Genomic DNA, 27,490 nt, shown 5'->3' with positions numbered 1-27,490 from the left:
AAGGGTGGTCCGAGTGGAGGAGAAGTTCATCTCTTTCAAGTCCTGCATGAAGAAGGAGCTCTCGAGCAAATAGGTAAAAGTCTTTTCTCACACTGTCGGTGTTGTCTGATAAATGAGACAAGATTAAAAATATACCAGCGGTGGTTAATGTGAGGCGCAAAACATGCAGCATTAATTCTCTAACAGAGTTTCCAGGCACACACTAATGCAGTGTATAGTCAGCCTTTTCAGATGTGTTTCGAGGCCTCACCCCTCCTCGCGAAGCATTAAGTTACACTGTAATATTAACGCCTGATCAACTGCCACCAGATACCAGCTTAAGTCTGCATACATGAGCAGTGAGCAGTGCGTTTAAAGCCGTATAAATGTTTCAAAGGAAATGCACTTTCTGGAAACCGCTTGATAATCTGTCTTGATAAAGACTTGATCTGAAATTTCTGCAAACCTCGCTGCAAATATGAAATGTCTACAAAAAAATTGGGATATTTTTGAGAGAAATGAGAAAATAGCTGACAAATAACAGGCAATGTCACTTTGGTACTATTATGTGACTTTTCAGCAGTTAAAGGAATATTTTGAAATTTTAGAAATACTTTTTTTGCCACCAAGTTTTGGATGAAGACCACTCTCATGAAGCTACAGTCAGCGGGTGGTTAGCTAGCTTAGCACAAACAGGCTAGCCTTTTCAAAGGTTACAAAATATTTATGTGTGATTTGTTTAATTTGTGTCAAAAACAACCAATGAAAAGTTGTGGTTTTGGTGAGATGTTATGGACTGCCTGTGGGTCTTTTGTCACTGTGAGTTTGCTTAGGCAACCATAGAACCTCAAGGAAGTCCTGTGTCCGGCCAAGAAATAGACTGATAAAATATCAACCACAGAACTGCAACTTGTTCGCTTTTAGGCTTTTGAGCTATGCATAATCAGCCCTGCTAGCTAGTAGCTTTATAATTAACCAGCAGATCTGAGAATCGATTCAATCTTCTCATCTAAGCAAATACTGTAAAGAGCCACAAATCTCTAACCATTCTTTTGCGTTCAGCGTTAGTTGCCAAGCGTAATTAGAATTTTCTACAAATTTAAGTTAGAAATTGTTATAAACTTATAATTTTTCACATGTGAACATACCTTGTTCTGGCAATACTCCCCTGTGTTATTTCTGATATTTAAAGAAACTGGAGGAATCGACAGATATTACAGATATTTAAAGGAGCTGCTGGGTTTTGTTGCCTGTTTGAAACTCATAAGGGGATTTTGTATGCTGAAAATCTACAGGTGTAGTCACTGCAGAGGACCCAGATTTTTTTTTCTGCAGCTTGCAGAACTACTGCTGGCATTCTGACTGTTTGATTAAGAGGTGCAAGGAGTTTTTCATATTCCAGTTTCTCTCAGTATCTAATTTCTGGTGTGTAAATATAAGACAGAATTGGCCTGCAGCTTCAGTGCAGGAGCGATGCAGATTATCCAAGTCTGCCTTCAATGAAATTAATCTGTCGGTTTACAGTTAGTCACACTGGACTTATCATGGCGTCATTTTCTGTCTGTTTTGTTGCCAGGTGAAGATCCCAACATCAGTGCATGTGCTACAAACTGGATGAGCTTTGCCTCTGCTGTGCTCTCTACCAGAGCTCTCGGGTTAGTGCATGCTTCGAGCATCTTATTAACACTCTCTTAGAAAGTTTTAAAATAAACAGGACGTGGCACAAACAGTGATGTGGTCAGCCTAATGCGAAGCTCTTGCAAGTGGTCAACAACACAAGTGAACCCATTTATGACCCACAAGAAAATCCACTTAACTCAGTGTTGCAGGACTCTAAATTGCACTAATTAGTTTGTTTAACCACTTTTACCTGTTGAGAACTATTTATTGATTTATCTACTTGTAAATATATTTATCAAATTAAATTGTTCATCTGATTTTATATATTTATCTAAAACTCCAACTTTTGTCTTATTACTGCTCTTGCCAGTGTGTATTGTTCAGTTCGATCCTCCTTATATCCTGAGTTTATTCTGTGTACGACAGCAGCATTACTCACATACTTTGTCCTTTATCTCACCTCGGCATCTGTGGTTAGTGATTTTTGTGAAATTATACTGCCACCTAGCGGGACAACAAGAAACTGTTCTCATGGTGTTTTTCCCCTATTTCTCTTTTTCTCTCGCTGTCTCTCTGTCACACACACACACACACACACACACACACACACACACACACACACACACACACACACACACACACACCAACAGGGTGTCCGAGTGGAGGAGAAGTTCATCTCTTTCAAGTCCTGCATGAAGAAGGAGCTCTCGAGCAAATAGGTAAAAGTCTTTTCTCACACTGTCGGTGTTGTCTGATAAATGAGACAAGATTAAAAACATACCAGCAGTGGTTAATGTGAGGCGCAAAACATGCAGCATTAATTCTCTAACAGAGTTTCCAGGCACACACTAATGCAGTGTATAGTCAGCCTTTTCAGATGTGTTTCGAGGCCCTCACCCTCCTCGCCCGAAGCATTAAGTTACACTGTAATATTAACGCCTGATCAACTGCCACCAGATACCAGCTTAAGTCTGCATACATGAGCAGTGAGCAGTGCAGTTTAAAGCCGTATAAATGTTTCAAAGGAAATGCACCTTTCTGGAAACCGCTTGATAATCTGTCTTGATAAAAGACTTGATCTGAACATTTCTGCAAACCTCGCTGCAATATGAAAATGTCTACAAAAAAAATTGGGAAATTTTTGAGAGAAATGAGAAAATAGCTGACAAATAACAGGCAATGTCACTTTGGTACTTTATGTGACCTTTTCAGCAGTTAAAGGAATATTTTGAAATTTTAGAAATACTTTTTTGCCACCAGTTTGGATGAAGACCACTCTCATGAAGCTACAGTCAGCGGGTGGTTAGCTAGCTTAGCACAAACAGCTAGCCTTTTCAAAGGTTACAAAATATTATGTGTGATTTGTTTAATTTGTGTCAAAAACAACCCAATGAAAAGTTGTGGTTTTGGTGAGATGTAATGGACTGCCTGTGGTCTTATTGTCACTGTGAGTTTGCTAGGCAACCATAGACACCTCAGGAAGTCACTGTGTCCGGCCAAGAAATAGACTGATAAATATCAACCACAGAACTGCAACTTGTTCGCTTTTAGGCTTTTGAGCTAAGCTAATCAGCTGCTAGCAGTAGCTTTATAATTAACCAGCAGATCTGAGAATGATTTCAATCTTCTCATCTAGCAAATACTGTAAGAGCCACAAATCTCTAACCATTCCTTTTGCGTTCAGCGTTAGTTGCCAAGGTAATTAGAATTTTCTACAATTTAAGTTAGAAATTGTTATAAAACTTATAATTTTTCACATGTGAACATACCTCTGTTCTGGCAATACTCCCTGTGTTATTTCTGATATTTAAGAAAACTGGAGGAATCGACAGATATTACAGATATTTAAAGGAGCTGCTGGGTTTGTTGCCTGTTTGAAACTCATAAGGGGATTTGTATGCTGAAAATCTACAGGTGTAGTCACTGCAGAGGACCCAGATTTTTTTTTCTGCAGCTTGCAGAACTACTGCTGCATTCTGACTGTTTGATTAAGAGGTGCAAGGAGTTTTTCATATTCCAGTTTCTCAGTATCTAATTTCTGGTGTGTAATATAAGACAGAATTGCCTGCAGCTTCAGTGCAGGAGCGATGCAGATTATCCAGTCTGCCTTCATGATAAATTAATCTGTCGGTTTACAGTTAGTCACACTGGACTTATCACTGGCGTCATTTTCTGTCTGTTTTGTTGCCAGGTGAAGATCCCAACATCAGTGCATGTGCTACAAACTGGATGAGCTTTGCCTCTGCTGTGCTCTCTACCAGAGCTCTCGGGTTAGTGCATGCTTCAGCATCTTATTACACTCTCTTAGAAGTTTTAAAATAAACAGGACGTGGCACAAACAGGATGTGGTCAGCCTAATGCGAAGCTCTTGCAAGTGGTCAAACAAACACAAGTGACCCATTATGAACCCACAAGAAAATCCACTTAACTCAGTGTTGCAGGACTCTAAATTGCACTAATTAGTTTGTTTAACCACTTTTACCTGTTGAGAACTATTTATTGATTTATCTACTTGTAAATATATTTATCAATTAATTGTTAACTCTGATTTTATATATTTATCTAAAACTCCAACTTTGTCTTATTACTGCTCTGCCAGTGTGTATTGTTCAGTTCGATCCTCCTTATATCCTGAGTTTATTCTGTACGACAGCAGCATTACTCACATACTTTGTCCTTTTGCCGGCTCTGCAGCCCCCTGCACAGATCAGCTTAGGACAGCAGCACCTCCCCCTTTCCCTTATCCTCCTTCTCTTCCGCCTCTCTCCCGAAGCGCTGCAGCTAAAATCCTCCAGGATCCCCCAGAGCCACAGGCCTGAACACACACACCCTCAGTCTGTGGCTTTTCACTGTTTAACTACAGGCAGCTAACACTGTTAATCATTTCTTGGCTAGTAAACACAAGTGCTATTTTCATGCCACTGGCAGGGATGACCTCTTTATAAATATGCAAAATATTGAAGCCATATGTTTGTTCCACTCTTCGGACACTCTCGCTTAAATTAGTGTAGGTTTTAATTGAGAAGTAGATTAAAACGTCCTTCCCTTTAGGCTCTGTAAGGAAGAGTTTACACTTGTACTGCTACTACCTGATGACTGTTGTTTCCTGTTACAATGTTTGCTCTGGGTGGAGTTATGTACTGAAAAAGACTGAAGATATCAACACGTTACACGCTCTAATATTAACCAGACTAATGTATTTGTATTTGAGACTACTTTCTGTTTAAATTTTGAATGTTTGGATTAGATAGTCTACCTCTTGAAGAGTTTTGAAAACTTCTTTTAAATCAGGCCTCGACTGCTACACTGATGTTACAGCACAGATGCATTTATAATCACATGGTGAAATAAATATGAGATAAAACATGTGGCTTGGTTATTTTTTTGCTCCCTTTGTCAGTCTCACAAAAACACACCATTGTTTGTTCAGTTGCTGTTTTCACACAAGTCAGCTGATAAACTGTGAACAGCTCTCGCCGCCCTCACCAGACAAACCTCTTCTTCTTTTTAACTACAGCGGACTGACAGCAGGACCACAGTAGAATAAATTAGCTTTTTTATCCTCGACCTGAAGGCAAATCATTAACAGTATTAATCATCAGCAACCTGGGGCTGTGTGGGTGTTCGAGACTCTAATCAGGGACTTTTTATCTTTAAATGATTAATTCAGCAGGGTAATAATTTGCAGTCTCAAACTCAAATTCTGCACTTCCTGAAATGAGGTGAAGGGGGTTCTTTAAGGAGTCAGTAACAGATCCCTGACATTTAGAGTAAAGTTTCGTTTCAATGTTAATCCATTCATTTGTAGTTGGTGCAGTGACAGAAAGATATACCACTTTTTGTGAATAGGTCTTTGTGTATCAAGTTTATCTGTAAATCTGTTATTTTGTGACTTGGCTCTATCTGCTCGTGGTATTCTGGCTCTTCAGCTGCAAAAAACGTCAGTGATACAATTTTCTTAACTTTTCTTTTAACTGAGTGAAAGGAAAAATGAATGCCTGTACTTGCTCATTATAGCCGCACATTGCTAACATCACCCACCCATATTTGTATGTAAGTACCAGTACTTTCTCCCACTATTGCCCAGTTCTAAGCTGTTTTGGTTTCAGGTTTCACTTTCCCATTAGTATGAACAATTCAGTTGACGTTAAAAAAATACTGTATCCTCTGAAAGGGAGCCTAAAGGGATTCTCCAGCAATTTAGCATTGCACTTTCATTAAGCTGGGGGATTTACAGGAGACAGATTAAAGCAGGAATGGTCAACAGCAGCAGAGACTGATACACTGACTTTTTTTTTGTCTCAGATATGAGTGAAACTCAAAAGACACCGGATCCTACAATTCCCATAATGCAACTCATTTGCCAGCTCCTCCCTGCCTGGTTAATGCCCCCATCTTTGTCACTGATAAAAAATTGAAGTCTCAGGCCCAGTCCAAAAAAACCCTGATGACATGAAGCTGCTTCAGGGCGACTGAGGACATTATACAACTGTTATCACAGGTTGAGTAGCCGAGTACTTTTCAGAACAAATAAATCGATCCATAATTTGTAAATTCAATGATCTTAGCCACCTGGATCAGCCAGAGCCCCACAGAAAGCTCAGGTCATCATGTTGGACTCCTCGACACCGTGACTTTAATTAGCTTAGAGTTTGACCTCCCTGGTGGTGACACAAACGGAGACTTGAGGTCTTTTATTCCATCAGCTGTTCTTAAACAAAATGTGATTTGGCCTGTTACTTGCTGTGGGTGTGACACCGTGACCTCCAGTTTCTGGCTTCTCTTGTCTTCCCTGTGTTCTCTGATGGTTTTGGTGACAAGTGACATTGACAAGTGACATTGACAACAGTGATGTTGTTGACCCGTGTTTATTTGTGTGTGATTTATTATATGTGTGTATTGTATTAATTGTTGTTTTTATTCATTATTGTATTTTTTTTTTGTATCTCCCATCACTGACTGATTTGTCTATAAGCTAAACTGGCCTTTGGGGACACTGATTTTTATAAAAGCCACTTGAATGCTTGTATCTTTATAAAGTACAGCTGAACACACCTTCTCTATGCAGTAGAGAACATATACTTTGTGGAATCTATTTTAAAATTAAAACCGGTGATTGTCACAAATCAAAGCTACTTCAGGTTCGATGTGTTACTGAGCCATCTGTCCCTTCTCTAAGACTCAGATGTACATATTGTGGTGCATATTGTCAGTTTGATACAGCTCGCCACCCACACAAGCGCTGTGACAACAGGTGGTAAATCACAGCTTAAATCTTTCTCACATCCAAACAGCATTAATGGGAAAAAAAACATGTAAGGAGTTCTTCAATCAAACATCAGGAATGATTCAGTGAAATATGATGGTAACAGGCAAACGATACAGATTGCAGCCTGGCAGGAGGGCTGCACAATGTACTGCAGGGTTGTGAAATATTTTGCAGGTGCAGTTGGGTGTGAGGCAGCAGAAGCAGGTGGATTGTGCAGACCTCCACCTACACCGTCAGGCATAAAACACAATATGCAGGCGACAATACCTCTGACACTAGCAAAACACATTACATATTGTGAAACACAGATCCAAAATATACTAAAGAATACAGAACATAAAACCACTGAAACTTAACAACCTGTGGTACAGCTGACCCAGAGCTGCCCTAACATAGTTTGTGTGAAAATAGCCGACAGTATGTGTATGGGTTTGTTTTACTGTATGTAAATCAAGAGACCATACCTACAGGGTCCGACAGCTTTGTAGGGACCAAAATCCAGGACCCCCACACGTCGAAATATCTGTTTGAGGGTTTAGACTTGGTTTTAGGGTTAGAATCAGGTCTAGGTTATGGGATAGGATTTTAGTTGTGATTTATTGGTTAAGATTAGGGGATATGGTCCCCTCAAATGCAGTAAAACAGGGGCGTGTGTGTGTGTGTGTGTGTGTGTGTGTGTGTGTGTGTGTGTGTGTGTGTGTGTGTGTGTGTGTGTGTGTGTGTGTGTGTGTGTGTTGAGACTGAACAACTGAACTGAGACTGTTTGAACATCACGAGTATGAACTAATTGAACCCATCTGCTCACGGTGAAAAATGTGCCAGGCTTGCAGCATCTCGCGGACGTCATGGCAACCTGTGGGGAGGCATCAGAGGCGGCGCTGCCTCTCAGTGTGTGTGTGTGTGTGTGTGTGTGTGTGCGTGCGTGTGTGCGTGTGTGCGTGTTTGCGTGCGTGCGCATGAGTGTGTGTGAGCTGTCTGATATTTTGTTGTAGTCTGTAGCAGCGGCTGGGCAGGACGATCAGAGGGGAGAGCAGTGCACCAGCAGCAGCAGCAGCAGCAGCAGCAGAGGCAGGAGCAGCGGCGGGTGGGAGGCTGGTAGGATGTTGCGACTGAGCTGCCGATTAGGCTGATCAGAGCCGGAGCTACGATGCAGTGACAGTCTACAGGAAGACACAGACACACACGCACACACTGAGCGAGGGAGTGGAGGGGAGGGAGCGTAACATACGTATGCACACGAGAAATGATCCGCTCCTAGACTATGGCACCGTCGGGCTCGCGTAGTATCAAGCGGGGCTGTCAGAGAGTTTTGTACTGGATCCCGGTCCTGTTCATCGCCCTCATAGTGGCCTGGTCATACTACGCCTATGTTTTACAGCTTTGCATAGGTAAGAAACCAGCTGTCTGGGTGGTATGAGGAAGCAGTGTGTGTATATGTCTGTGTGTGAGGGGAAATGTCTCTGGCTGGTGTGTGTGTGTATTTTTTTTTTTTTTGGTGATGGGGTGGGGAAATATTTCTGTTTCAGCAGTTTGTGGTTCAGGCTGATTGTTTTTTTTTTTAATGCAGAAGACTGTTTTGTTGTTTACGCAGTGTGTGGACAGTGTGTGGACAGTGTCACATGACAATAACAGTTAAACCAGGGATTGTCAGTATATTGTTATGGTGAAGTGGCAACGTATTTTTACACGAAAAACTGATGTACAAATGAAAACAGACAGAATTGAATGATTTGACAGCCAGCTTTTATTGTGAAGAAGCTTTGATTACATTCTTGTGACATACACTATGGCAGGATGAACAGAATGGGATTAGACCATGTGTCTCAGATTCATTATCTGACCCCACCACCACTATCAGCACTATCTGGCAGACTTACTGTAATAGCCTCAGGCTCATGTAGTTGCTCAGCTTCATTATCTGAATTTATATCCACCACCACAACACCACCAGCAGCATTATCTTTTGGCAAGTCGTCTGACTGTAATGGCTTTTGAGTCAGGCCTGCCTCCCTCCTTCACACACTCCGCCTGACTGCTGAACGTTGGATGGTGCGGCTACAGACGGTGAGCCTCCTCTGTGAACGGTGAACGCAGAGTTGACCTGGATAGTGAGTAATGGTTTTCTAGGATGTCTCAGAGGAGTCTCAGCAGCCTACTCCTCTGCTCCATTTGGCAACTTGTCAGGCCACTAGGAAAGAAGATCTCCCCTGTCAGAAAGGGGGACGAAATGGAGACAGTTTAAGGAGACCAAACAGAAGAAAACAGAGGAAGGGAGTGTTTGATGTTCTGGCTGTTTGTTTGTTCTTAAATCTGATCTTCTCCAAATTTAGACGGACGTGCAGTCCAGCTTCAACTGACAGTGTACACCTTCATGTTAGTCACCTGATCAGTGAGAGTTAAGTATGCTGCAGGAGTAGTAGCAATAGTGCCATGTCACAGGGAGGGATGGGGCCAGACTGGTGGATCTTGGATGGCATGCCCCTCCACCCAAAAACTGACTCTTTGAGGCCACGCCCACCACAGAGGTTAGCTGGCGTCTTTACATCATGGGTGTATTACTCAACAGGTCTACTGCATACCTGTAGCACCTGGACAGAAACCTCTGTATGAAATGACTTAACATTTCTTGTTGTCAAAAAACCACAAGTAAGCAAAAACCAACCACAAAGTAACATAAAATAACCACAAAGAAACAAAAACCAACCACAAAGAAACATAAAAGAATCACAAAGAAACAAAAAACAACCAAAAAGAAACATAAAATAACCACAAAGAGATGCAAAATCACAAAGAGACAAAAGTAACCAGAGATTAAAAATGACCACAGATAAAATAACCACAAAGAGACCTAAAAGAGAAGAAAAACATGTCCACAAAGAGATGAAAAACAACTAATGACACCAAAGAGGCAAGAAAAGGACCAGGAGGAGATGCAAAATGACCACAGAGACAGATGACTGCAAAGACAGGGACCCTTTGCCTCAAGATCCATCCATCCAGATACTGTCTTTTGGTCTTCATTACATTCAATCATTACACTGAATAAATACTGTAATATGAATAATTTACAGTTTGTTATTAAACCAGGGCTTTAAATGTGAGTGTTAACAAATTTTTGTCACAAGACAAGGTCTTTAAGACTGTGCCTCAGTCTGGCCCTGTTTTAAAGTTTCTAAACCCCCCCCCCCATTCAGCAGACAGGCCGGCACAGCATCTGTCCCAGGATGAACCTCTCCTAGAATTACAGGACAGCATGTGTCTGCTGCCATCCATGAGATATTTTGATTACAGCAAAAAAGCAACATCACTGTTTGATGTGGGTTTTTTTCAACCTTCTTGTTTTGCATCCTGCAGAACAAGAAGGAAATTGTGATTCTCTCGAGTCAGATGGGACGGACAGATGAAAACAACTGCAGCAGGGCAGGACAGTGGTTGCTCAAGGCCGGCATGTGCTCCGCGGACAGACACAGGGACAGTTGTGGGAAAGTATCGTCAGCTGACACCTCTCTTTCAGCAGCTCAGTTAATCCCATTGTCTGGCTTACATAATTCACCCCAAGCAATCTGTGGTTGACCCACTTTTTTTTTTAAAGCATCAGCCTTTGAACAGTCGCTCCTCTTTCAGCCAAGGTTGTTAAAGCTGTGAAATCAGGAGGTGTTTGGCTTCTTGTGTTGTTGGACATTTACTTAATTTTGGCAAGAAAGCAAAGAGAAAAAAGGAGAAGCTGATGTATGGCAGAGACAATCAAACTTTCATAGACACATGAATATACATCCTTGCACATGCCCTTAGTCACACACTCACACACACACACACACACACACTTGTGCTTCACTGTCAGACTGGCGTTTTTATGCTGGCAAGGTGGCGCGCACACGATTTTTGGCAGCACGCCTCAATTCAGCTCATTGGCTCACCTTTCCTCAGTTCCTGCAGCGTGCATGTGTGTGTGTGTGTGTGTGTGTGTGTGTGTGTGTGTGTGTGTGTGTGTGTGTGTGTAGTGTTTGTGTGTTGCTTTACAGCCTAATTGCTCAAGATGGATGATTCTGTGTGCTCAGCTAATCATTGCTTAGATATCAGGACCAATAGAAAGCAGTGTTATCTGATCCTCCAACAGGTCTCCACTTGTCTCTTTTCATGTTTGAGTCCAGGTCTTTAGGTGTGTGTGTTGTGTGCAGGTTTTTTGGGGGTGCTCATCAACTATGTGGGTGCTGATGATCAGCAGCTTCGCCCCGGCCCCCTCTGCGGGAGCGGTTGCAGCTGTCAGCATTCACACACACACACACACACACACACACACACACACACACACACACACACACACACACACACAAACTGTGCAGGATGTTCCTGTTGTTTTCCTTTTGTCAATGCACAGTAATGCTTATCTATATGAGAGGAACAATGAGTCGAACTGTCTGACTGGGAGCATGCTGTGTATTGATTTTGTGAATGGTGTGGTATTGGACTCTGGGATTAGGGGTTTACGGAGTCAGCATTTTTCACTCTTGCTAAATTGAATTCAGACAGACTGTCAGTCAAACGTGTATCATGAAAAAAAACCCCAAAAAAACCCTCCACCACATGGAGGTGCTCCCTGTGCGAAGGATTTAAAATAAAAATAACACTTTTTTGGAAATATCCTAACCCTCTCCACAGTGTTTCCACTTCTTTAATTCAACACAGGCATGACTGTCTCTTTTCATTTTTCAGAGTCCATCGAAGACACGGGACAAAAGGGTAAGTGTTTTATAATTCTGTTTAACATCAAGAGGAATCATTTAAACTTTAAAGTGTCTCCAGCTGCTCCGTATCTGTCAAGTGCTGAGCAGAGTTTCAGGCCAGAGGAGGTTCAGCAGCCTTCAGTCTGCGCAGAGGCAGCTGCCTTCAAAACACCACAATCAGCCTGTGTCAGCTGGAAGTGTGTCCTCAGGATTTTTTTCATTACCTCAGTTAAATGTTTAAAGGCTTTTACAGTGAGAGAGAAAGACATCCATCTTTCATTTATATGAAGTTTGTACAAACACTTATGGATGAATCCTTCTGACGCTGGTGATCTTTTGCCTCTTCCTCTAGCACCACGGTCAAAGAAATAAAATCACACTAATATTATTGATATTTAATGAAGCCGCAAACCTTGGATAAATGGTTAAATTCGCACCACTGCTAAGAGAAGACGATGGCGACGACTTGTTTGTGTTTTTTTTCTGCTTTCAGTCGTGTACTTGCTGGTGTACCATGCCATTTTCATCATGTTTGTGTGGGCGTACTGGCAAACCATCTTCACCAAGCCCATGAACCCCCTGAAGGAGGTGAGTGTGTCTGATTACAATGCAGCGTTACAGTCGGCCAGCATGATGAGGCATGGTGGGAAGTGCAGATGTAGGTTACAGCCTCCCTGGGTGATTGAACGCTGCATTTAGACTAATAATACTTTCCAGTGGAAGTGCCTGGAGCTGCACTCTAATGGCTCTGATCCTGACCACAGCACTCCGGCTCTGCAGGGTGAACACACACATGCATACATCTCGGAGAGGACGCTCAGAGGAAAGCCACCTCTGCAATTCAGTTTCCGTCAGTGAGAAGCGCACATGCAGACAATAATCACCTCATATGAACGCTCTCCTGCATGAGACGTGATCGCCGGATCACTGGAGGTTTTGAGATTGTAATAAAAGTCAAATTTCGTGGGTGCTGTAGTGTTTGCTATCATCAGAGTTATTTGTTTCCAGTGTTCATCATAAGTCGCTTGAGTGGCTGAAAGTAATATCACGGCTCTGTGTTGCTTTGCCCCCATTTGCCTGCTGGGGCAGAAGGAGCCAAAACAAATGGAAGAAACAAAGATACCATTCACCGCCTACGAAGCTGCAGCTTCATAACAGACATGGCTGCATCACTGACACTCCCATAGCTTGTAGCTCATCTGACAAAATATTTGAGTGTTTTGACACATTTAAAGATATGAGTCATTACAAATAAACTGCACTGCTCACAGGTAATTCACAGGTGTTGTTTGTCTTTCCCTCTGTGTTCTGCCCTACATAGTTCCACCTGTCCTACTCTGACAAGGAGCTGCTGGAGCGTGAAGATCGGGGAGAGTCTCAGCAGGAGATCCTGAGGAGGATAGCCAAGGATCTGCCCATCTACACGCGCACCAACTCTGGAGGTACAGTACAGTACGGCACACACTGCTGCCGATGCAGAACAACAGGCGCAGACTAGACTGACATGCAGCTCTCAGAGCTCGTTTCACCCCCGTCACCTTGATAGTCTGTGGTCAGGTGTTAGGAGAGGCTGCTGCTGCTGCTGCTGACGGCTGTGTGACTGAATTGGCTGTGTCTCCTCAGCAATCCGTTTCTGTGACCGCTGCCAGCTGCTGAAGCCTGATCGATGTCACCATTGTTCAGTTTGTGATAAGTACGGCTCTCTGCTCATGCACCTATAGAGAAAAGACCACACGATATATTGAATTCTGGCAGGCGGAGTAAGATTCAATTACACTGATGTCTGACCCTGCTGTGTTACAGATGCATCCTGAAGATGGATCACCACTGCCCCTGGTGCGTAGTGACACTCTTTTATTAAACAGGCAATAGGATTTAAAACAAAGATCAGTGACACTGTGCCAGTGTAGCACTGTACTCACATGGTGTGTAATTATATAATTTTATTAAGGCACAAAAGAATTCAGGTTTCGTGGGGAAAGGTGTTATTTTCTTTATTTTCACACTGCCCGGTCACATTCACGTCAACAGGGCTTGTAAACAGGCGTCATGTGGATGCACAAATAATAGCTTGCTTACTGGACATTTAACCTCTCGTCCAGCCAGATGATAGATTTTGAGACAAAATAAATCTGAGTCAGTGCAGTTTTTACTAAACATAATTGGTTTGTCGAATCTCTTTGCCATATTGAACAAGAGAGGAACCAGGAATAAAAATGACTGAAAATGAGAATCAGCTGCAAAGCGAATGCAAGCATTAGGTTCCAGGATTTGTTTTCTGGCTGAAATGCCTGATATGAACATGTCCTTATCCATCTGGAACAAAATGTAACATACAATACTACAATACTCTGTAACTGAATGGAAATGAAACAAACCTGCTGATTGAAGGTTTTTCTAGTTCAGCTCTGCAGCCCAGTGGTTGCATTTACGTGTTTTTCAGACTAAAACAGGCTGGAAATGCTGAGGGTAGTTGTGTTCACATCCACAAAACCAAAAAGTCAATGCGAATACAATAAAAATGTTCATGCAAACTGGAATCAGGCAAATTTACACATGGAAGACCTGCGTTGTGTCGAAATGTTACTAAGAAAAGCTGAGGATGAGCTCTGATTCAAACGTCTGGTTAGCTACACAAGTAAAAACAGAAAAAAAACAGACATGAGGTAAAGTTAAAGAGGGAAAACATACAATATACTTCACTTCAGCAGATAAAATGAACAACAGCGACATTTTGATTTTGTAACAGCTCAGCCACCAACTCATCCTCAGTTTTCCTGTTGTTCTTTCTGCAGGGTGAACAACTGTGTGGGATTCTCCAACTACAAGTATTTCATGCTGTTCCTGGCATATTCGCTACTCTACTGCCTTTTTATAACTGCGACAGATCTTCAATACTTCATTAAATTTTGGACGGTAAATATAAATCATCTGCTACAATATCAACTTTTCAGCCTCTTTAGAAACTGTTGTGTCAGCACAGAATATCTCTAATGAACTCTTAATGGACAACATGATTCCTGTGTTACATGTGTGGTGTTTGATTTTCTTCACAAGGCCGGAGGTAGAGCACATTTCCGTCTGAGAGAATACCTGGTATGAACCAGCCGGTTAGTTAGTGGCACTGAAATAGAAACCTCTAGATTAGTGGAGTAGAAAACTCTCAGTACCCAGATTTCACCCGCTTCATTTGATTTCAGTGTCCACTCTGTGCTTGTGTAGTGGTGTTGATGTGTTGTTTCCCCCCTCAGAACGGCCTCCCAGACACTCAGGCGAAGTTCCACATCCTGTTCCTCTTCTTTTCGGCCTCCATGTTCTCCGTCAGCCTCGCCTCTCTTTTCATCTATCACTGCTGGCTCGTCTGCAAGAACAGATCCACTCTCGGTAGGTGGCGTCCTTCATACCCTTCGTGTGTGTGCGTGTTCTCTCAGTAGCTGCAGTATTTAAACAGAAGCTCCCTCTCATCTTTTCTCTATCCCGAGTATCTGATTCCAGTCTGCTCGTGGTTTACACAGTGTCGTCTGTGCACTAATGATGAAGGATGTGTCAGTGCATTTTTCCCACCGTCAGTCACCATCCTCATCAGCGCAGCGATTTGATGAGCCTCTCTGGGCTGATATCAGACGGAGCCGTTTCTCATTATGTGTGCACACTGGCACACTTTGTCTCTGTGTGTTGAGGAGAGTGGATTATCCAGAGGAGTATGTTACAGTGTAATGCAAAGACACAAGGCTCAGAGCAGTAAGCAGCTTAGTAACAGACACTGGTAGGAAGAGGAGTCACACCTGGTGGAACAGCCTGAGAACTGCTTTTCCTGCACAACAAAGCGCTGTTTCATTCAAGTTCGTGTGTTGATCTGTTTTACTGACTGAGCTGCTGTTTAAAGTCGAAGTTGTATTTATTCCTCTTCTCCTCCGTGTGTGTCCTCTCAGAGGCTGTACGCGCCCCGGTCTTTCGTCACGGCACAGACAAGAACGGTTTCAGTCTGGGCGTCGGTAAGAACTTCCGCCAGGTCTTCGGTGATGAAGTGAAATACTGGCCTGTTCCCATTTTCTCCAGGTGAGGTCATAATGTCAAAGGTGTTCAAAAAGAAAACTGTAGAAGTATCCATGACATAAGGTATTATTAGAAACAACGTAGGATTTAAGGTGGGCAAACTAAAACAACAACAACAACAATAAAGTAAGTCTATGATTTAAGAAATAATTTTTAAAAATAAGTGATCAGGAGCCACAGTGTCTGAAGCACAGGTCAGGTCAAACACTTGAGGCGGTGGCTCTGTGTGGCTAAGACATCCAGCTGTGCAAAAAAAAACAAAAAACAGTGAACGTTAAATCCAACTTGTAACCTGTTGAGATGTTAAGATTTGGATCACGTGCATCTCAGATTGGCAGGACTGTCACTGTGCGTCACTGTGCGATTTCAAAGGTCTTAGCGGGTATGTTCAGGAACAGTTTAATTATCGCCTGTTTAAAAGTATAAATATTGTCTAAAGAATTGCATTAGTAGACAGATGAATGGATGTGAATACTACACAGTAATTCTACTCATGCTGTCACATACTTATTGTTTTGAAAATACTTATATTTAAGTACTTATATTTAATGAGGTATTCCTAAAAACAAAAAAACATTGTGCATAATTCTTTGAAGATGGGTACTATGACATTGTTTTTATAGATAACAGTCAGACTTTATGATTTTCTTAGTAGATAATAGTCAAATAATCCCATAGACTTCTACCATATTTATATTACATCAACTTTCTTTTTCACTGTGAATAATTTCAATATGTTATATATAATATATTGTGAGTCATATAATGAATTCATGTCTATTGAAGGCCATTCAACGCCATTGTATTCATAACACAGCATCTTAACACAGAAAAAATGGTGGCTATTACTCATCTACTCTACGTAAGGTCATCACGATGACACGCATACTTTTTACATTATATACTACCATAGTGTGTTTTCATTGCATCTATAACTACAACTCTATAAGGACAATGAGTTTTCAGACTCATTATAAAGTCACCCAAATGTCATGCTAATCAGCATCAGTGCCCATGGTAATCACACACTCTAGTTCAAACAAAGACATTCAGTCACATTTCAACATGATCTAACTCTGGATGAAAAGGAAGTGTTGAATGAAAGCAGCCGCTCTTCAGCTCGGGGATTAGTGACGCTTACACCGAAACAAAATGGTTCAGAAGACGGGAAAGTCCTGAAGGAGACCAGAGAGCGTCAGCACCAGTAAACAACATCATCAAAACTGTCAATTAATGCAGAAGCTCCAGATTTGCTAAATTAGTAATTCATGCTGACAGAAAGAATAATATTGTGGATATGCAGCTTCCTGGTAATTAGTCACAGTATTATATAAAAACAAAATCATGTTTTTGAGATACAAACTTGAGATTCAGCTGTAACTAGATACCCGAAAAATATCTGCAGCAACTAATTGCTATGTAGCCTCCTTATTTATTTATTCTCCAAAAACAAAAAAACAAATGGAAAGTTATTTTCGTATGTTGTTTTGCAAAGCACTTTTTCTCTAGAAACAGTGACGTTGATGTTACCTCATCTTAGGTAAATATAGCTGCAGGCTATAACATACTGTACATTACTGAGTCAGACAAGGTTTTAGCATTTAACGCTCAGCAAAATCTGCATAGACGTTTTAACATCCATACAGTCATCAGCCATCATTTCCACATACATAAAGTTAGATTCATGACATATAATTCTACTGATGTTTATAATCTCACCTAAACTGAACAAAATTCATTTCCAAATCGTCATTCAAACATCAAGCTGCACTTCCTCCTTTCCTTTCCTGGCTCTCCAGCTTAGGTGACGGTTGCTCGTTCCCATCCTGTCTGGTGAATCTGGACCCTGAGCAGCCCTCCTCACCCACTGGCTCCAACCCTGCCAACAAGGGGTGAGTAAAAAAAAAAACCCCAAAAAACAGCAGCGTCTGCACAAGTCACAAGTCACAAGTCAGCCCCTAATGGTTTATTAACCTGTAGGTTTAATGATGCAGGAAAATCACCTTGAAGCTGTTATGGCCGTTTTGCAGTTTTAAATTAATGATTCAGATCATAGGAGGACAGGATTTAGCATTATTTTATTTAAAGAAGGAGGGTGGGCGTCAGGGGGCCCAGGATTCCTGGCTACATGCCTCCTCATGGGTGTTTGTGTGTTTCCAGTGCAGCAGAGGGCCGCCAGTTCCCCTCCAAGCCTCTGAGAGAGAGTCAGAGCCGGCTGCTCACCAGCACCCCCTCCTGGACAGAGAGTGACAATGCGGCAGACAAAGACAAGAAAGGTAAGATAATGGTTTTTCCTGTGCTGTTTGGTTTCATAACCTCCAAAAAAATAAATTAGTCGTATTTTATGACTTCAATGCTAGATTTTTATTCCACCTGTGTGTTTGTTTAGGTGCCAGCAACCCAGGGATGACCATAGAAAATGAGGCATAACCAGAGTTGAAAGTTGGCACCTTCTACCCAGAAAAGTACGTTTACAGTCACAGGGAAATCCTCCACATGTCAAGATTTAAAATGAACACGTGTCTCTATGTGTTTCCTCTCGCAGGTCTCTGCTGCCCCCTCCGCAGTGTTTGTGCCTATCAGAACGTGACGTGGTGGTGACCTCATCGATATTCGTTGTTTTCCATGTTGCGACCCTTCTTCTGAGAGGTTTACATGACTGATATCACATACAAACCAGAGAAAAATCAATAATCACTATCACCAGTATCATCCTTTTTGTGATCAAGAAACATTATCTGCTGCTACCTGACAGTATTTGGGCTCCAGAACAAGTGGATTAAAATGAAAATTGCATTCCAACAATCACATTTTCTTTTGTTTCTATATGAATAAGCACAGAGCAGCAGTGGGAGAGGGGAAGTTTTGCACTTTGTATACTGGTAAATCAATCTGAGCTGCTGTTGTATGTTACAGTTCATGGCACAGAAACTCTCAGAATGATCTATTTTATGTTATTTTCATAGCTTAGCACATTAGTAGATGCTGTTATGAGTTTGCCAAACATTTGGACATTAAGTATAAATTAGTGGTGGTGTTAATGTGATGTAAATGACATTCCTTTAGTCTTTTCTTTTTTTTCTTCTTAGTGAAGTTTTTGTTTTTGTTGTTGGAGAGGGGGGGTGGGTGGGTGGAGGGGGGGGCGAGGGCAGGTTTTCCACCCACCATCTTGAGTGTTGTGGATGATGCATGCTCTCATCTCAGGATGTCAACACAAACACACCTTGTCGTAGTGAACTGTACCACAAGATGTTCTCCCCCTTTGCTTGAAAACAAACAAAAAAAAAGTGTAGTCATTAGTAATTACATTTTTGAATAAGGGCTCTTCTGACTCGTTATAGCATGAGTGAGGATGTTGCTGTCACACTAAAACACCTGGAAGCTGGTGCTGCTCTGTGCTGCAACAGCGTGTGCCCCCCCACCCCACCCCGCCCCCCTGCCAAATATCTAACCTGCTGTATGGTAGCCTACAGTACACGTCAAACTGCCGGCCAAAAAGCTTCCTGAGTGTTTGTCTCCGGAGGGCCGGCTCACTGGCCGCCAGCAAAAACAAGCCTCCGTGTGACGCTGCCGCAGATCTGTTCACCATCAAAAAGCAGATACTGTTGAGCTGTTGAGTGTTTTTATAACTCACAACCTGATGTTGTGGATGTACTGCAGAGCAAAAAAAAAAAGAAAGTCAAATCTATTTTCACCTTCTGAGGATTCTGTCTGTTCTCGTCTCGGGCTGGAAATTACTAAAAAAAAAAAAAAAAACATCACTGAAAATTAAAGAATGTATGCTTGTTTCAAAAAAAGCTTCATGGTGACAGTCAGTGTCAATTTATATTTTTCTATTCTTCTGTCTGTACGACTCAAGAGACAATATGGATGTGTGAGGCAATGTACTGTACAGTTGTGATGCCTTAAAAGAATAAAACGAGCTCATCTTCATGTGTTCGCAGTCAGTTCTTTAAAGAGCCATTGAAGAGATGTAACGGTCAGGAGCATTTTATGGTAGAAAAGTTTCAAGCCTTTATTTACAAAATAATCTAAAAACAATCCTCTTTTATATTGCATATTCTTCTTTTACTCCTTTACAGTGAGAGAGATGTGCTGCAGAAAGAAAATTGTTTCAGTTATCGGTTTCTGACGCTGAGGGAGGTTAATAAGTCATGAACCTACACTTCAACACACACCTATGGAAGTTCAGGATACTATTCAACAACACAGCATTTATTCAAACGTTTTAGTACATGCGACTGTTCTAGGCAGCATGAATCTGGAAAGCAATACAAAAAAAAAGTTTCATTCAAAGGCCAGAACTACAAGTGAAATGAACTGCACTGGAGAGAAAAGATACATGTTTAAAAAAACAATGTTAGTTTTCCCCCAATGAGTAAAAGTTTTTTTCCTTCTTTTATTACAACACTAAAACTCTTCAAATCCTTAACTTCAATTAAAAATGAAATTTTACTCTCAACAGAGTAGTTCAGGGTGGCCTCAGCATGTCCGAAAGCAGGCTAATGTTTTTTTTTTTTTTGTTTGTTTTTTTCTCAATACTTTATAATTGTTTTTTGAGTTCTGGTGAATTTTGTCAAAATCAAGTGTAAAACCATGTTGAGAGGCGATACATCCGTGTTCATATGTTGATGTGTGCTTGTGTCAATGAGGATGTTTACATGCACGAATACTAACACTCCCCCGATGAAAACCATTCGTATGCATCCCGGTACATACTGTAAATATCTTTGTATGCAACTATTCTGAGCATTTTCATGAATACAAACAGGAAAACAGCAACTAATAACACGGAGGAAATGGTGCTCACGCGTTTCAGCGTCCCATCTACAAGCACAATACACCAGCTTGTTAGTTAAAGGCTTCTCACAGGGGGATTAGAGTTTATTTAGGTCATTATAAACATTATTTATTTTATGAACAAACGAAAAATACGTCAATGACTTTTCAAGTGCATGTAAACACACTCACTGAGAGCTCCCTTTCTCATTATCAGACTAGATGTCCAGCGATCGAGGAAGAGCATACTGACATGTGGTGTCAGTATTGAATGGAGCGTCTTCAATGTCAGATAACCAGCACAATAAATTAAAGTTTAAAAGAATGCAGCTAATATTAAGGCTGAGCGTGGTGAGAGCAGTTGTTGTGATAGTAAAGATTTACATGTTCGCAATGTAAAATGGGAACATAGAGAAGGCAACAAAGAGGAGAAAGACACCAGAAACATTTTCAGCTTTCCATATAAAATCAGGTTAGAGCTTTAAAGTGCAAAACGTTTCTACAGAACATTTTAGGAAAACTAAAACCCCATCTTTTCAAGCATGTTAAATGAAACTGAACCAACCAGACTGTCTACGCTGCCTCGAAGGAATAAAAGACTAAACTCACACACACGCACCAGTGGCGTGTGTGAGGGCAGCTGTGGTTTTTTTTTTTTTTGACCATCATACTCAGTTGTCTAAGGTGGGCAGAGCCTATGGGAAACAGCTTGCTAAACGATGTGTATGTGTTTCATGTTCTTCCATTATTATTGTCATCCAGCTGTCGAAGCTTGGCCTCAGCGCCGCACTGATTGTGGATGTGAACTGCAGGATGGCAGAGGCTCAGAGTGATGTCACGACTGCTGTTTGTTAGCCTCCTCTTCGTAAGCGTTTCCTGTTCCGTTCTGGACGTAGGCAGAGCCGGAGCCGAGCCCGTACAAGTGACCACAGTACTTTGCATCGTCGATATGATCCTCAAAGAACATCTGTAGGAAATATTTTTTTTAAAGAAAATTTTTAAATTATTAAATACATTGTAAGTTTATCTTTAAAACCACAAGTTTAATTCTCTGGAACGGGTCTTAAGCTTGGGAGAGCACTCTCATGTGAAATACTGGCACTTGACGTGTTTCTCTACTCTACACAGTGTTTAGTTACGCTATTAAAAGACTTGCACAGTGGTGAGGGTAGCATTATTTCCACTTTTCAACAGTTGTTCTTTTGTTTGCCTTTTTTTATTTCATTAGCCCTGCAAAAAACAAATATCAGGAGCTCAGAGTTCACAAGATTAGCGTTGTGAGAAATGTACACGTTTCAGAGAAGCACGCTTTTTACAAAATGGAAAATTTGAGGTAAAGACCATAAGAAAGGCAAGTGACTAGTTCATTTGTCAACCTTCTGTGGCTGCAACAATTATTCTATCAATCAATTAATGGAACAACAGAACAATAATAATAAATGATTCATTACCAGAATAGTTAAAGAATTTTTTTTCAAACTGATTTCTTCAATATAATTCAGAAGTAACAGAAAGAGCTGTGTGCTTGTGTTATGTTTGGCAGACAGTGCGAGTGAGTGTGCGCGTGTGTGACAGAGGGAGATACAGAGATAGAGAGAGATAGAGAGAGAGAGAGAGAGAGAGAGAGATGTTGAGAATCAATTTAAAATTGGTTCAGAGCTTTTCTCAGTGTTTTGTTGTTATTAAACTCATCCTGTGCGTAAGAGGCGATGGCTGAGGTAACAAACTATTCAAAGTGACTTTAGAAGGCAGCACCAGATGCACATTTCTCTCTCTAGCCTAATCTGATGGCATTCAGTTCAGACTTGTGCTGCACTGACACTGATCAGAGATGTAACTAAGTCAAATCTAGTATCTCACGTAAAAGTGACCAGGATGTGCGTGTTCAGAAATGAGACCATGTCTGAACAAGCACCCTTAGGTGTATGAAAGGGGTGTAAGCAGTACTTTGGGCTGACTTTGTGAGATTTGAGTTTCACTAAACTAATATAACATCACTCCTTTCACTGACTCCAGAAGCCTACCTCTCTCATCTTGAAGAAAGCCATGCCTGTGAGTAAAGAGTCGGAGCCGGCCTGATGCTGTGGTCCAATCCTCTCCAGCTCCAGCTGTTCAGCTACTTCCTGCAGCCCGCCCTGAAAATGAAACACTTGTCAATCACTCAAGACCATGCTCCTAGTCAAAGTAAAACCTGAGGGCCACACTCAGAAGAGATCAAGGTGTGAATCTTTCAATTACTAAAACAGGCGGTACTACTCTGTGCTACCTGCTGTAATATTTATCAAAGTACCTTCAGGTTTTTACAGCTCTTCATGAGGTACTTGACATCATAAATGACTGGAAAGTACAAACGAAGAATCTCGAAAAAGTCCACCTCCTCCTCAGGCAGGTTAGCGTTGGACAGAATCTTGATCAGGTATCCAAAGTCATAGCCGCTGCAACACACGTACACACAAACACATGCACACCTTTCAACAGTGTTATAAAGAGCACACAGCATCAGGCTTCCAGAGATTCAGTCCCTTCCAATTTGCCATGACAAAGATAACTAAGGACAACCTGACTGGTTTTCTTTTTGTCATGCCTGTATCCGCTCTCCTCAAGTCAAGTATACAAGACCACTACAGATGGGACACTACACAAGGGCAAATAACTACACAAAGCAACTGAATTATCCCAGAAATTATCACGTGATATTGGATGTGGATTGAACAAGTATCCTACTAATCAGTGGCTAATAGGAACTGAAATAAGATTAACAGGATGCTCAGCTCAATCACAACAGACCCACTGTCCAATAAGATTAACACTGAATTCACAAGACAGCAATAAAAAAACAGGATAAATTAAATAAATAATATAACATAAACAGACGCAACAAAAATACAAAGAACATAAATAATAATGACATTAAAGCCTGTTTGTAAAAGTGTGTTCTCAATACCTGAACAAGATGACAGTGATGTTTCAAACCTAAGCTTTGTTTAATATCCAAAGCCTGGTTATCTTTAGCCTCAGTTTGCCATGGAGACACAAGTGGGAAACTGAGTACAAAATGAAGATGTTAAGCAGCAGGTTGTAGAAAATAAGGGTAAAAGTTGCCTCGTCACCAATAATTACACTTGAACAGCAAATATAATGGTAAATTTTAACAAGATATTTTCTAGTTTTAACATGTTTGTAGCAAAACAATCCTAGTTCTGCGTAACATCTTACAACAAGACAAAAAAACAAACAAACAAAAACAAATAAACTTGCATTCATGCACTGCATTGGTTTCAAACTCAAAACACAGATAATATGGACGGTTTGGATAAAAGATACTGTGCATTATGTATAAGGTGATGAGCAGACACGGTCAATGATACTATAATTAACACATTGTGTTTCTGATGAGTACAAACTGTCTGATAATGGTTTGTTTATTAAGTAGCTGGCTAAAGTAAAAGAGAAGTTATGAGACAGACAATTTGCCATTTCTGTAAATTGTCTGATTTTTCTGAATATTATGTGCAGAATGAGTATGACTCCTGTTGCTATGCAGCCGTTCACAGTATAGCAAATAACTGCAAAAGCGGAATACCTGTGAAAAGACAGCCACTTGACCCCATCGCAGAGCACCACTCCTGATGTCATCAGCAGCTCTGCAAAGTATAGCGTCTCGATGCCTTCGTCCTCATGCTTCTTGAACTGAATCCCTGAAGTAGTCAGGAGCTCAATGGAGTCCTGTGCATACATATCCTCTCTGATGACACACAACACACATCACACTTTATTATTACAAACACAAAAGACAGTCAGGGAGGGATGATAGCAGTCATGGACAATTTTGTGAGTTTTAAATACTGGCTTGTGTTTTGTTAGTGTATGCATTTGAAATAGCTGAGATGCTCTTCTCAAAGCTAGTACCTGAACCATTAATGTGAATTATGCAAATTCTGGTTTACTACGCGACTATATAGTCCTGAATTGTTGCATTTGAAGTTGTGTCGCCAAAACCGCTTCCTGTTAAATGTAAATGCTACTAAAGTCAGGTTAAAATTCTGGATGCATTTGAATGAAACATAAATGACCGGGATGAAACAGACAGGAAAATCATCTTACGTGAGGTTAAACTTAAAATTGAACTGCCATGTTGATGTTCCTGGAGGGTATTCCCCTTGTTCGTTCATAAACGTGAGGCCCAGTTGGATTATCTTGAGCAAATCCACATTGCAGCGCAGTAACTGGTACTGATAGTCCGCGTTGCTTCTGAACTCTCCGATTGGTCTGGCTACTACACCTGGAAACTCTGTGTCCTGCAAGATGAAGAATTTATTTTGCACAGTGGAAATCTATCAAAAAGGGAAGTGCCAGAGTTTTTTTTGTGTGTGTGTCCCTATGAGCACCACTAACCATAGCAATGTAGTTGTATTTTCGAATGACATGTCGGATCCTCTTCAGCTCCTCCTCCAGGTTGTTGGCCCAAACCTCACATATTCTTTGGCTGTGATCCACAGTAGCTGCGGGCATAGTGCCACTTTACCATGCAAAAGGAAAAACACAGACAGAAATACAGAAACTTCAAGAAGACAGTAGCTTCATAGACCTGGCCCTGTACACACTGACCTGTGACAGACCTAATAATAAAAGGTGGCAGCACAAAGGCATTGAACACATGACCCCCAGATATACAAGAAGTGCTGACAAACCATTGACAAGATATAACGTTATAATATTAAATGCACAGATGTCTCAGTGTCAGTCTCAACACTGGGGGAGCTAATTCAATCTAAGAGCTGTTTGTGCTTCCTTCAGCTGGGACACTTCACATTAACTGCTAAATTCACAAATTCGCAGACAGACAGTGGGAACGGCAGCAGCTGACGATTCAAGACATGCAGGACGTGCTTAGCTGGCTGTTGTTAACACAGGCTCGTCGCAGGCAGTTTTCAGCAGCACTTTGGGCTAGCTAGGTTACCTGTAGCAGTTAGCAGGCTACGGGCTTAGCGCCGGTTAACATGAGCAGGACAGTGGAGGCTCTCAGGTCGGAGGCTGTGCACAGTTTCAACGCACTTCTGAAGCAGACAGCTGCCTCGTCAGATAAAGAGGAGTGTGTGCAAAACGTGAAAGAGACGAATAACTAGCATCACACACGCACCCACACATACACATACATAGCCTACATATATTTATATACACACACACTCGGCGCCACTTAGATACTGCAAAGCTACTGTAGCCAGGTCAACTCACCGTTCCCCAAACCGGGCGGGTGTGTGTTTGAAGCGTGTACTATCTGAAAACTGTTACTTTGTTCTACGTTATTGTGTCGGGGCTGTTCCGCTAACTTTTAAATAGTTTATATTCAGTATTGTATCGATGTCAACCTACGGCTGCCATCATAGCTGAGCCTACAACACGACGTCATCACGTAAAACTGAAACGTCATGTACGTATGTCTGTATGCTTATGGCCGTATGACCTACGTTCTATTTGTTCACAACACCTGCTTTAATAACTTAAAAAAGAAAAAAACAAATTCCAGTTTTTTCTTAGAAAATGTGTTAATTTTGTGTCCAAACAAAAGTGATCAACAGTCTATTACACCATTAAACTTGGACCTGGTATTTCTGTAAGTTCCCCACCAATTTCCTTTTGCTCCTTGCACTCATATTGTTGTACACACATAATAATTTGCCTTTTCTTGCAGTTTTAGTTTTGACTTTTTTTGAACACTAATACAGTTCAGAAAAACTAAAACAAACAAACAAAAAAGACACAAAGTAAAGGTCCTCAAAGTAAACTTCTCCTTGCTCACAGATAATAAATGAAAGCAGACAGCGGGGTGAGCCACAGAACAGCATCACTGGTGCTGGCAGGGCTTTAGGGTCTGGCTCATGGCCAGTACAGCTGGCCAGATGTACATCAACAACAGGGATTGGAGGTCTAATGAGGGACATCTTCTGTTGCCGCTGACTAAACTTGATAATGTCATAGAAGCTGGTAGAGGTCTATTCATGCATGTTAATAAATGAAGCTGTCTGCTTGCAGTTGTTCAGACACAAACTGTTTGACACAGTTGCACATCTCTTGTACCAGGGCTTATGTATGATGAAAAAAGGGAAACAACTGGGTTTACAGTAGTTTTGACTAAATAAATTTGTGTCAAGTCTCAAACATACCAGACTGCAACTCGTTGGTTAATCTGTTCATCTTTCTGAAATGTGGGATTGAACATACAGAGCCTACATTTTGCCTATTGTAGACTGAGTATATAAATGCTAGGAACCATTTTTAGAGGGTTTCTTCATTAAGCCTACAAAAGTTAGACTTTGTTCTTATGAAAATTATTCACGGTGTGTTCTATAGATTATCCAGAAATCTCAAACCCTGAGTAAATGAAACCAAAACTATCTGCATACCATGCATGTGAACTGACTCTTAAAGGTCAAACAAGAACACAATAATCATTAAAGCAATATAACTGACAGTAATGTATTTATTTGTCATATATATTTATTTATTTCACAAGAACTTGGACACAATAGACACAATTTTGTATTTAGGTCAGTTTGATAAATTTGGCTCTTTTCAATTTGGCTTTTTCCACCTGAACAAATAAACAGCAATATGAAGCTCTTTCTTTTATACAAGGTCATAAGTCATTATGACCAGACAACTTAAACCCTCTGATACAAATAAAAACAACACGCATTAAAGCAAGATTACAGTAGTCAAAAAAATAGGTCAAAGTACAAAAATATCTTAACATGCTTTGCTTGATCATCTGTACATTGTTCATTTGCAGTATTGCAGTGCACCTACAGCAATGTGTACTACACTATTACAGTGAGCAGTTTTAATCCTAATTTTACAGTTAAAATGGCACAAATATTCAAAAAGTCAGTCAGTAATCTGCTTCCTTAGACAGCAAAATATTTGTGTTCACATGCTCTCGTCTGCTGGTTCAGTAGTCCTGTCATTTATACAAGTAGACAGTTGATTCCCTTTAGTAAAAAATTTGGTTTGATCATAACAAATCTGGTGTTGAAGTAGTGTGGGCAGGAATGTATAAAGTTCC

General features: G+C 41.1%; 3 protein-coding genes across 5 annotated transcripts in view; 2 read left to right on the top strand and 1 right to left on the bottom strand.

The window, feature by feature from the left end:
- LOC111226773 (calcium uptake protein 3, mitochondrial-like) overlaps positions 1–1,674 on the top strand; it is a 22,320-nt gene extending 20,646 nt beyond the window's left edge. Inside the window, exons 14-15 of the mRNA XM_022752084.1 lie at positions 4–73; positions 1,556–1,674. Of these exons, the coding sequence (XP_022607805.1) occupies positions 4–73; positions 1,556–1,674 (189 nt within the window). The remainder of the gene's footprint in view (positions 1–3; positions 74–1,555) is intronic.
- A 6,188-nt stretch (positions 1,675–7,862) lies between these two features.
- On the top strand, positions 7,863–18,757 carry zdhhc2 (zinc finger DHHC-type containing 2). 3 transcript variants are annotated; one of them, XM_022751775.1, is made up of 14 exons: positions 7,864–8,256; positions 11,582–11,608; positions 12,086–12,180; positions 12,914–13,034; positions 13,216–13,285; positions 13,396–13,428; positions 14,388–14,508; positions 14,650–14,688; positions 14,844–14,976; positions 15,525–15,651; positions 17,448–17,540; positions 17,809–17,924; positions 18,038–18,113; positions 18,194–18,757. In XM_022751775.1, the coding sequence occupies exons 1-13, from the start codon at positions 8,130–8,132 to the stop codon at positions 18,076–18,078; spliced, it is 1,143 nt and encodes a 380-aa protein (XP_022607496.1). In that variant the 5' UTR covers positions 7,864–8,129; the 3' UTR covers positions 18,079–18,113; positions 18,194–18,757. The 3 variants fall into 3 exon arrangements, with proteins under 3 accessions (XP_022607498.1, XP_022607496.1, XP_022607497.1); XM_022751777.1 differs by lacking the exon at positions 18,194–18,757 and having other exon boundaries at positions 7,863–8,256; positions 17,814–17,924; positions 18,038–18,107; XM_022751776.1 differs by lacking the exon at positions 14,650–14,688.
- A 905-nt stretch (positions 18,758–19,662) lies between these two features.
- Positions 19,663–25,818, bottom strand: LOC111226595 (CCR4-NOT transcription complex subunit 7). Its single transcript, XM_022751827.1, has 7 exons — positions 25,663–25,818; positions 24,823–24,946; positions 24,532–24,725; positions 24,011–24,172; positions 22,718–22,862; positions 22,452–22,562; positions 19,663–21,394 (listed from the first exon to the last, which is right to left on the bottom strand). The coding sequence occupies exons 2-7, from the start codon at positions 24,937–24,939 to the stop codon at positions 21,263–21,265; spliced, it is 861 nt and encodes a 286-aa protein (XP_022607548.1). The 5' UTR covers positions 24,940–24,946; positions 25,663–25,818; the 3' UTR covers positions 19,663–21,262.
- Positions 25,819–27,490: the final 1,672 nt, after the last annotated feature.

The sequence above is a fragment of the Seriola dumerili genome, unplaced genomic scaffold (assembly GCF_002260705.1).
Source record: "Seriola dumerili isolate Sdu_G_001 unplaced genomic scaffold, Sdu_1.0 BDQW01000161.1, whole genome shotgun sequence".
Lineage (NCBI taxonomy): Eukaryota > Metazoa > Chordata > Actinopteri > Carangiformes > Carangidae > Seriola > Seriola dumerili.
The sequence above is the reverse complement of the archived record's forward strand: the minus strand, read 5'-3'. Positions and strand labels throughout refer to the sequence as shown.

Coding starts and splice junctions, on each gene's coding strand:
- LOC111226595 (XM_022751827.1), bottom strand. CDS start 24,939: ATGCCCGCAGCTACTGTGGATCACAGCCAAAGAATATGTGAGGTTTGG. Junction 22,863..24,010: donor AAGTGGCTGTCTTTTCACAG/GTATTCCGCTTT, acceptor CGTGTGTTGCAG/CGGCTATGACTTTGGATACC. Junction 22,563..22,717: donor AGAGCTGTAAAAACCTGAAG/GTACTTTGATAA, acceptor TTTCATTTTCAG/GGCGGGCTGCAGGAAGTAGC.
- zdhhc2 (XM_022751775.1), top strand. CDS start 8,130: ATGGCACCGTCGGGCTCGCGTAGTATCAAGCGGGGCTGTCAGAGAGTT. Junction 13,035..13,215: donor CACGCGCACCAACTCTGGAG/GTACAGTACAGT, acceptor GTGTCTCCTCAG/CAATCCGTTTCTGTGACCGC. Junction 17,541..17,808: donor TCCAACCCTGCCAACAAGGG/GTGAGTAAAAAA, acceptor GTGTGTTTCCAG/TGCAGCAGAGGGCCGCCAGT.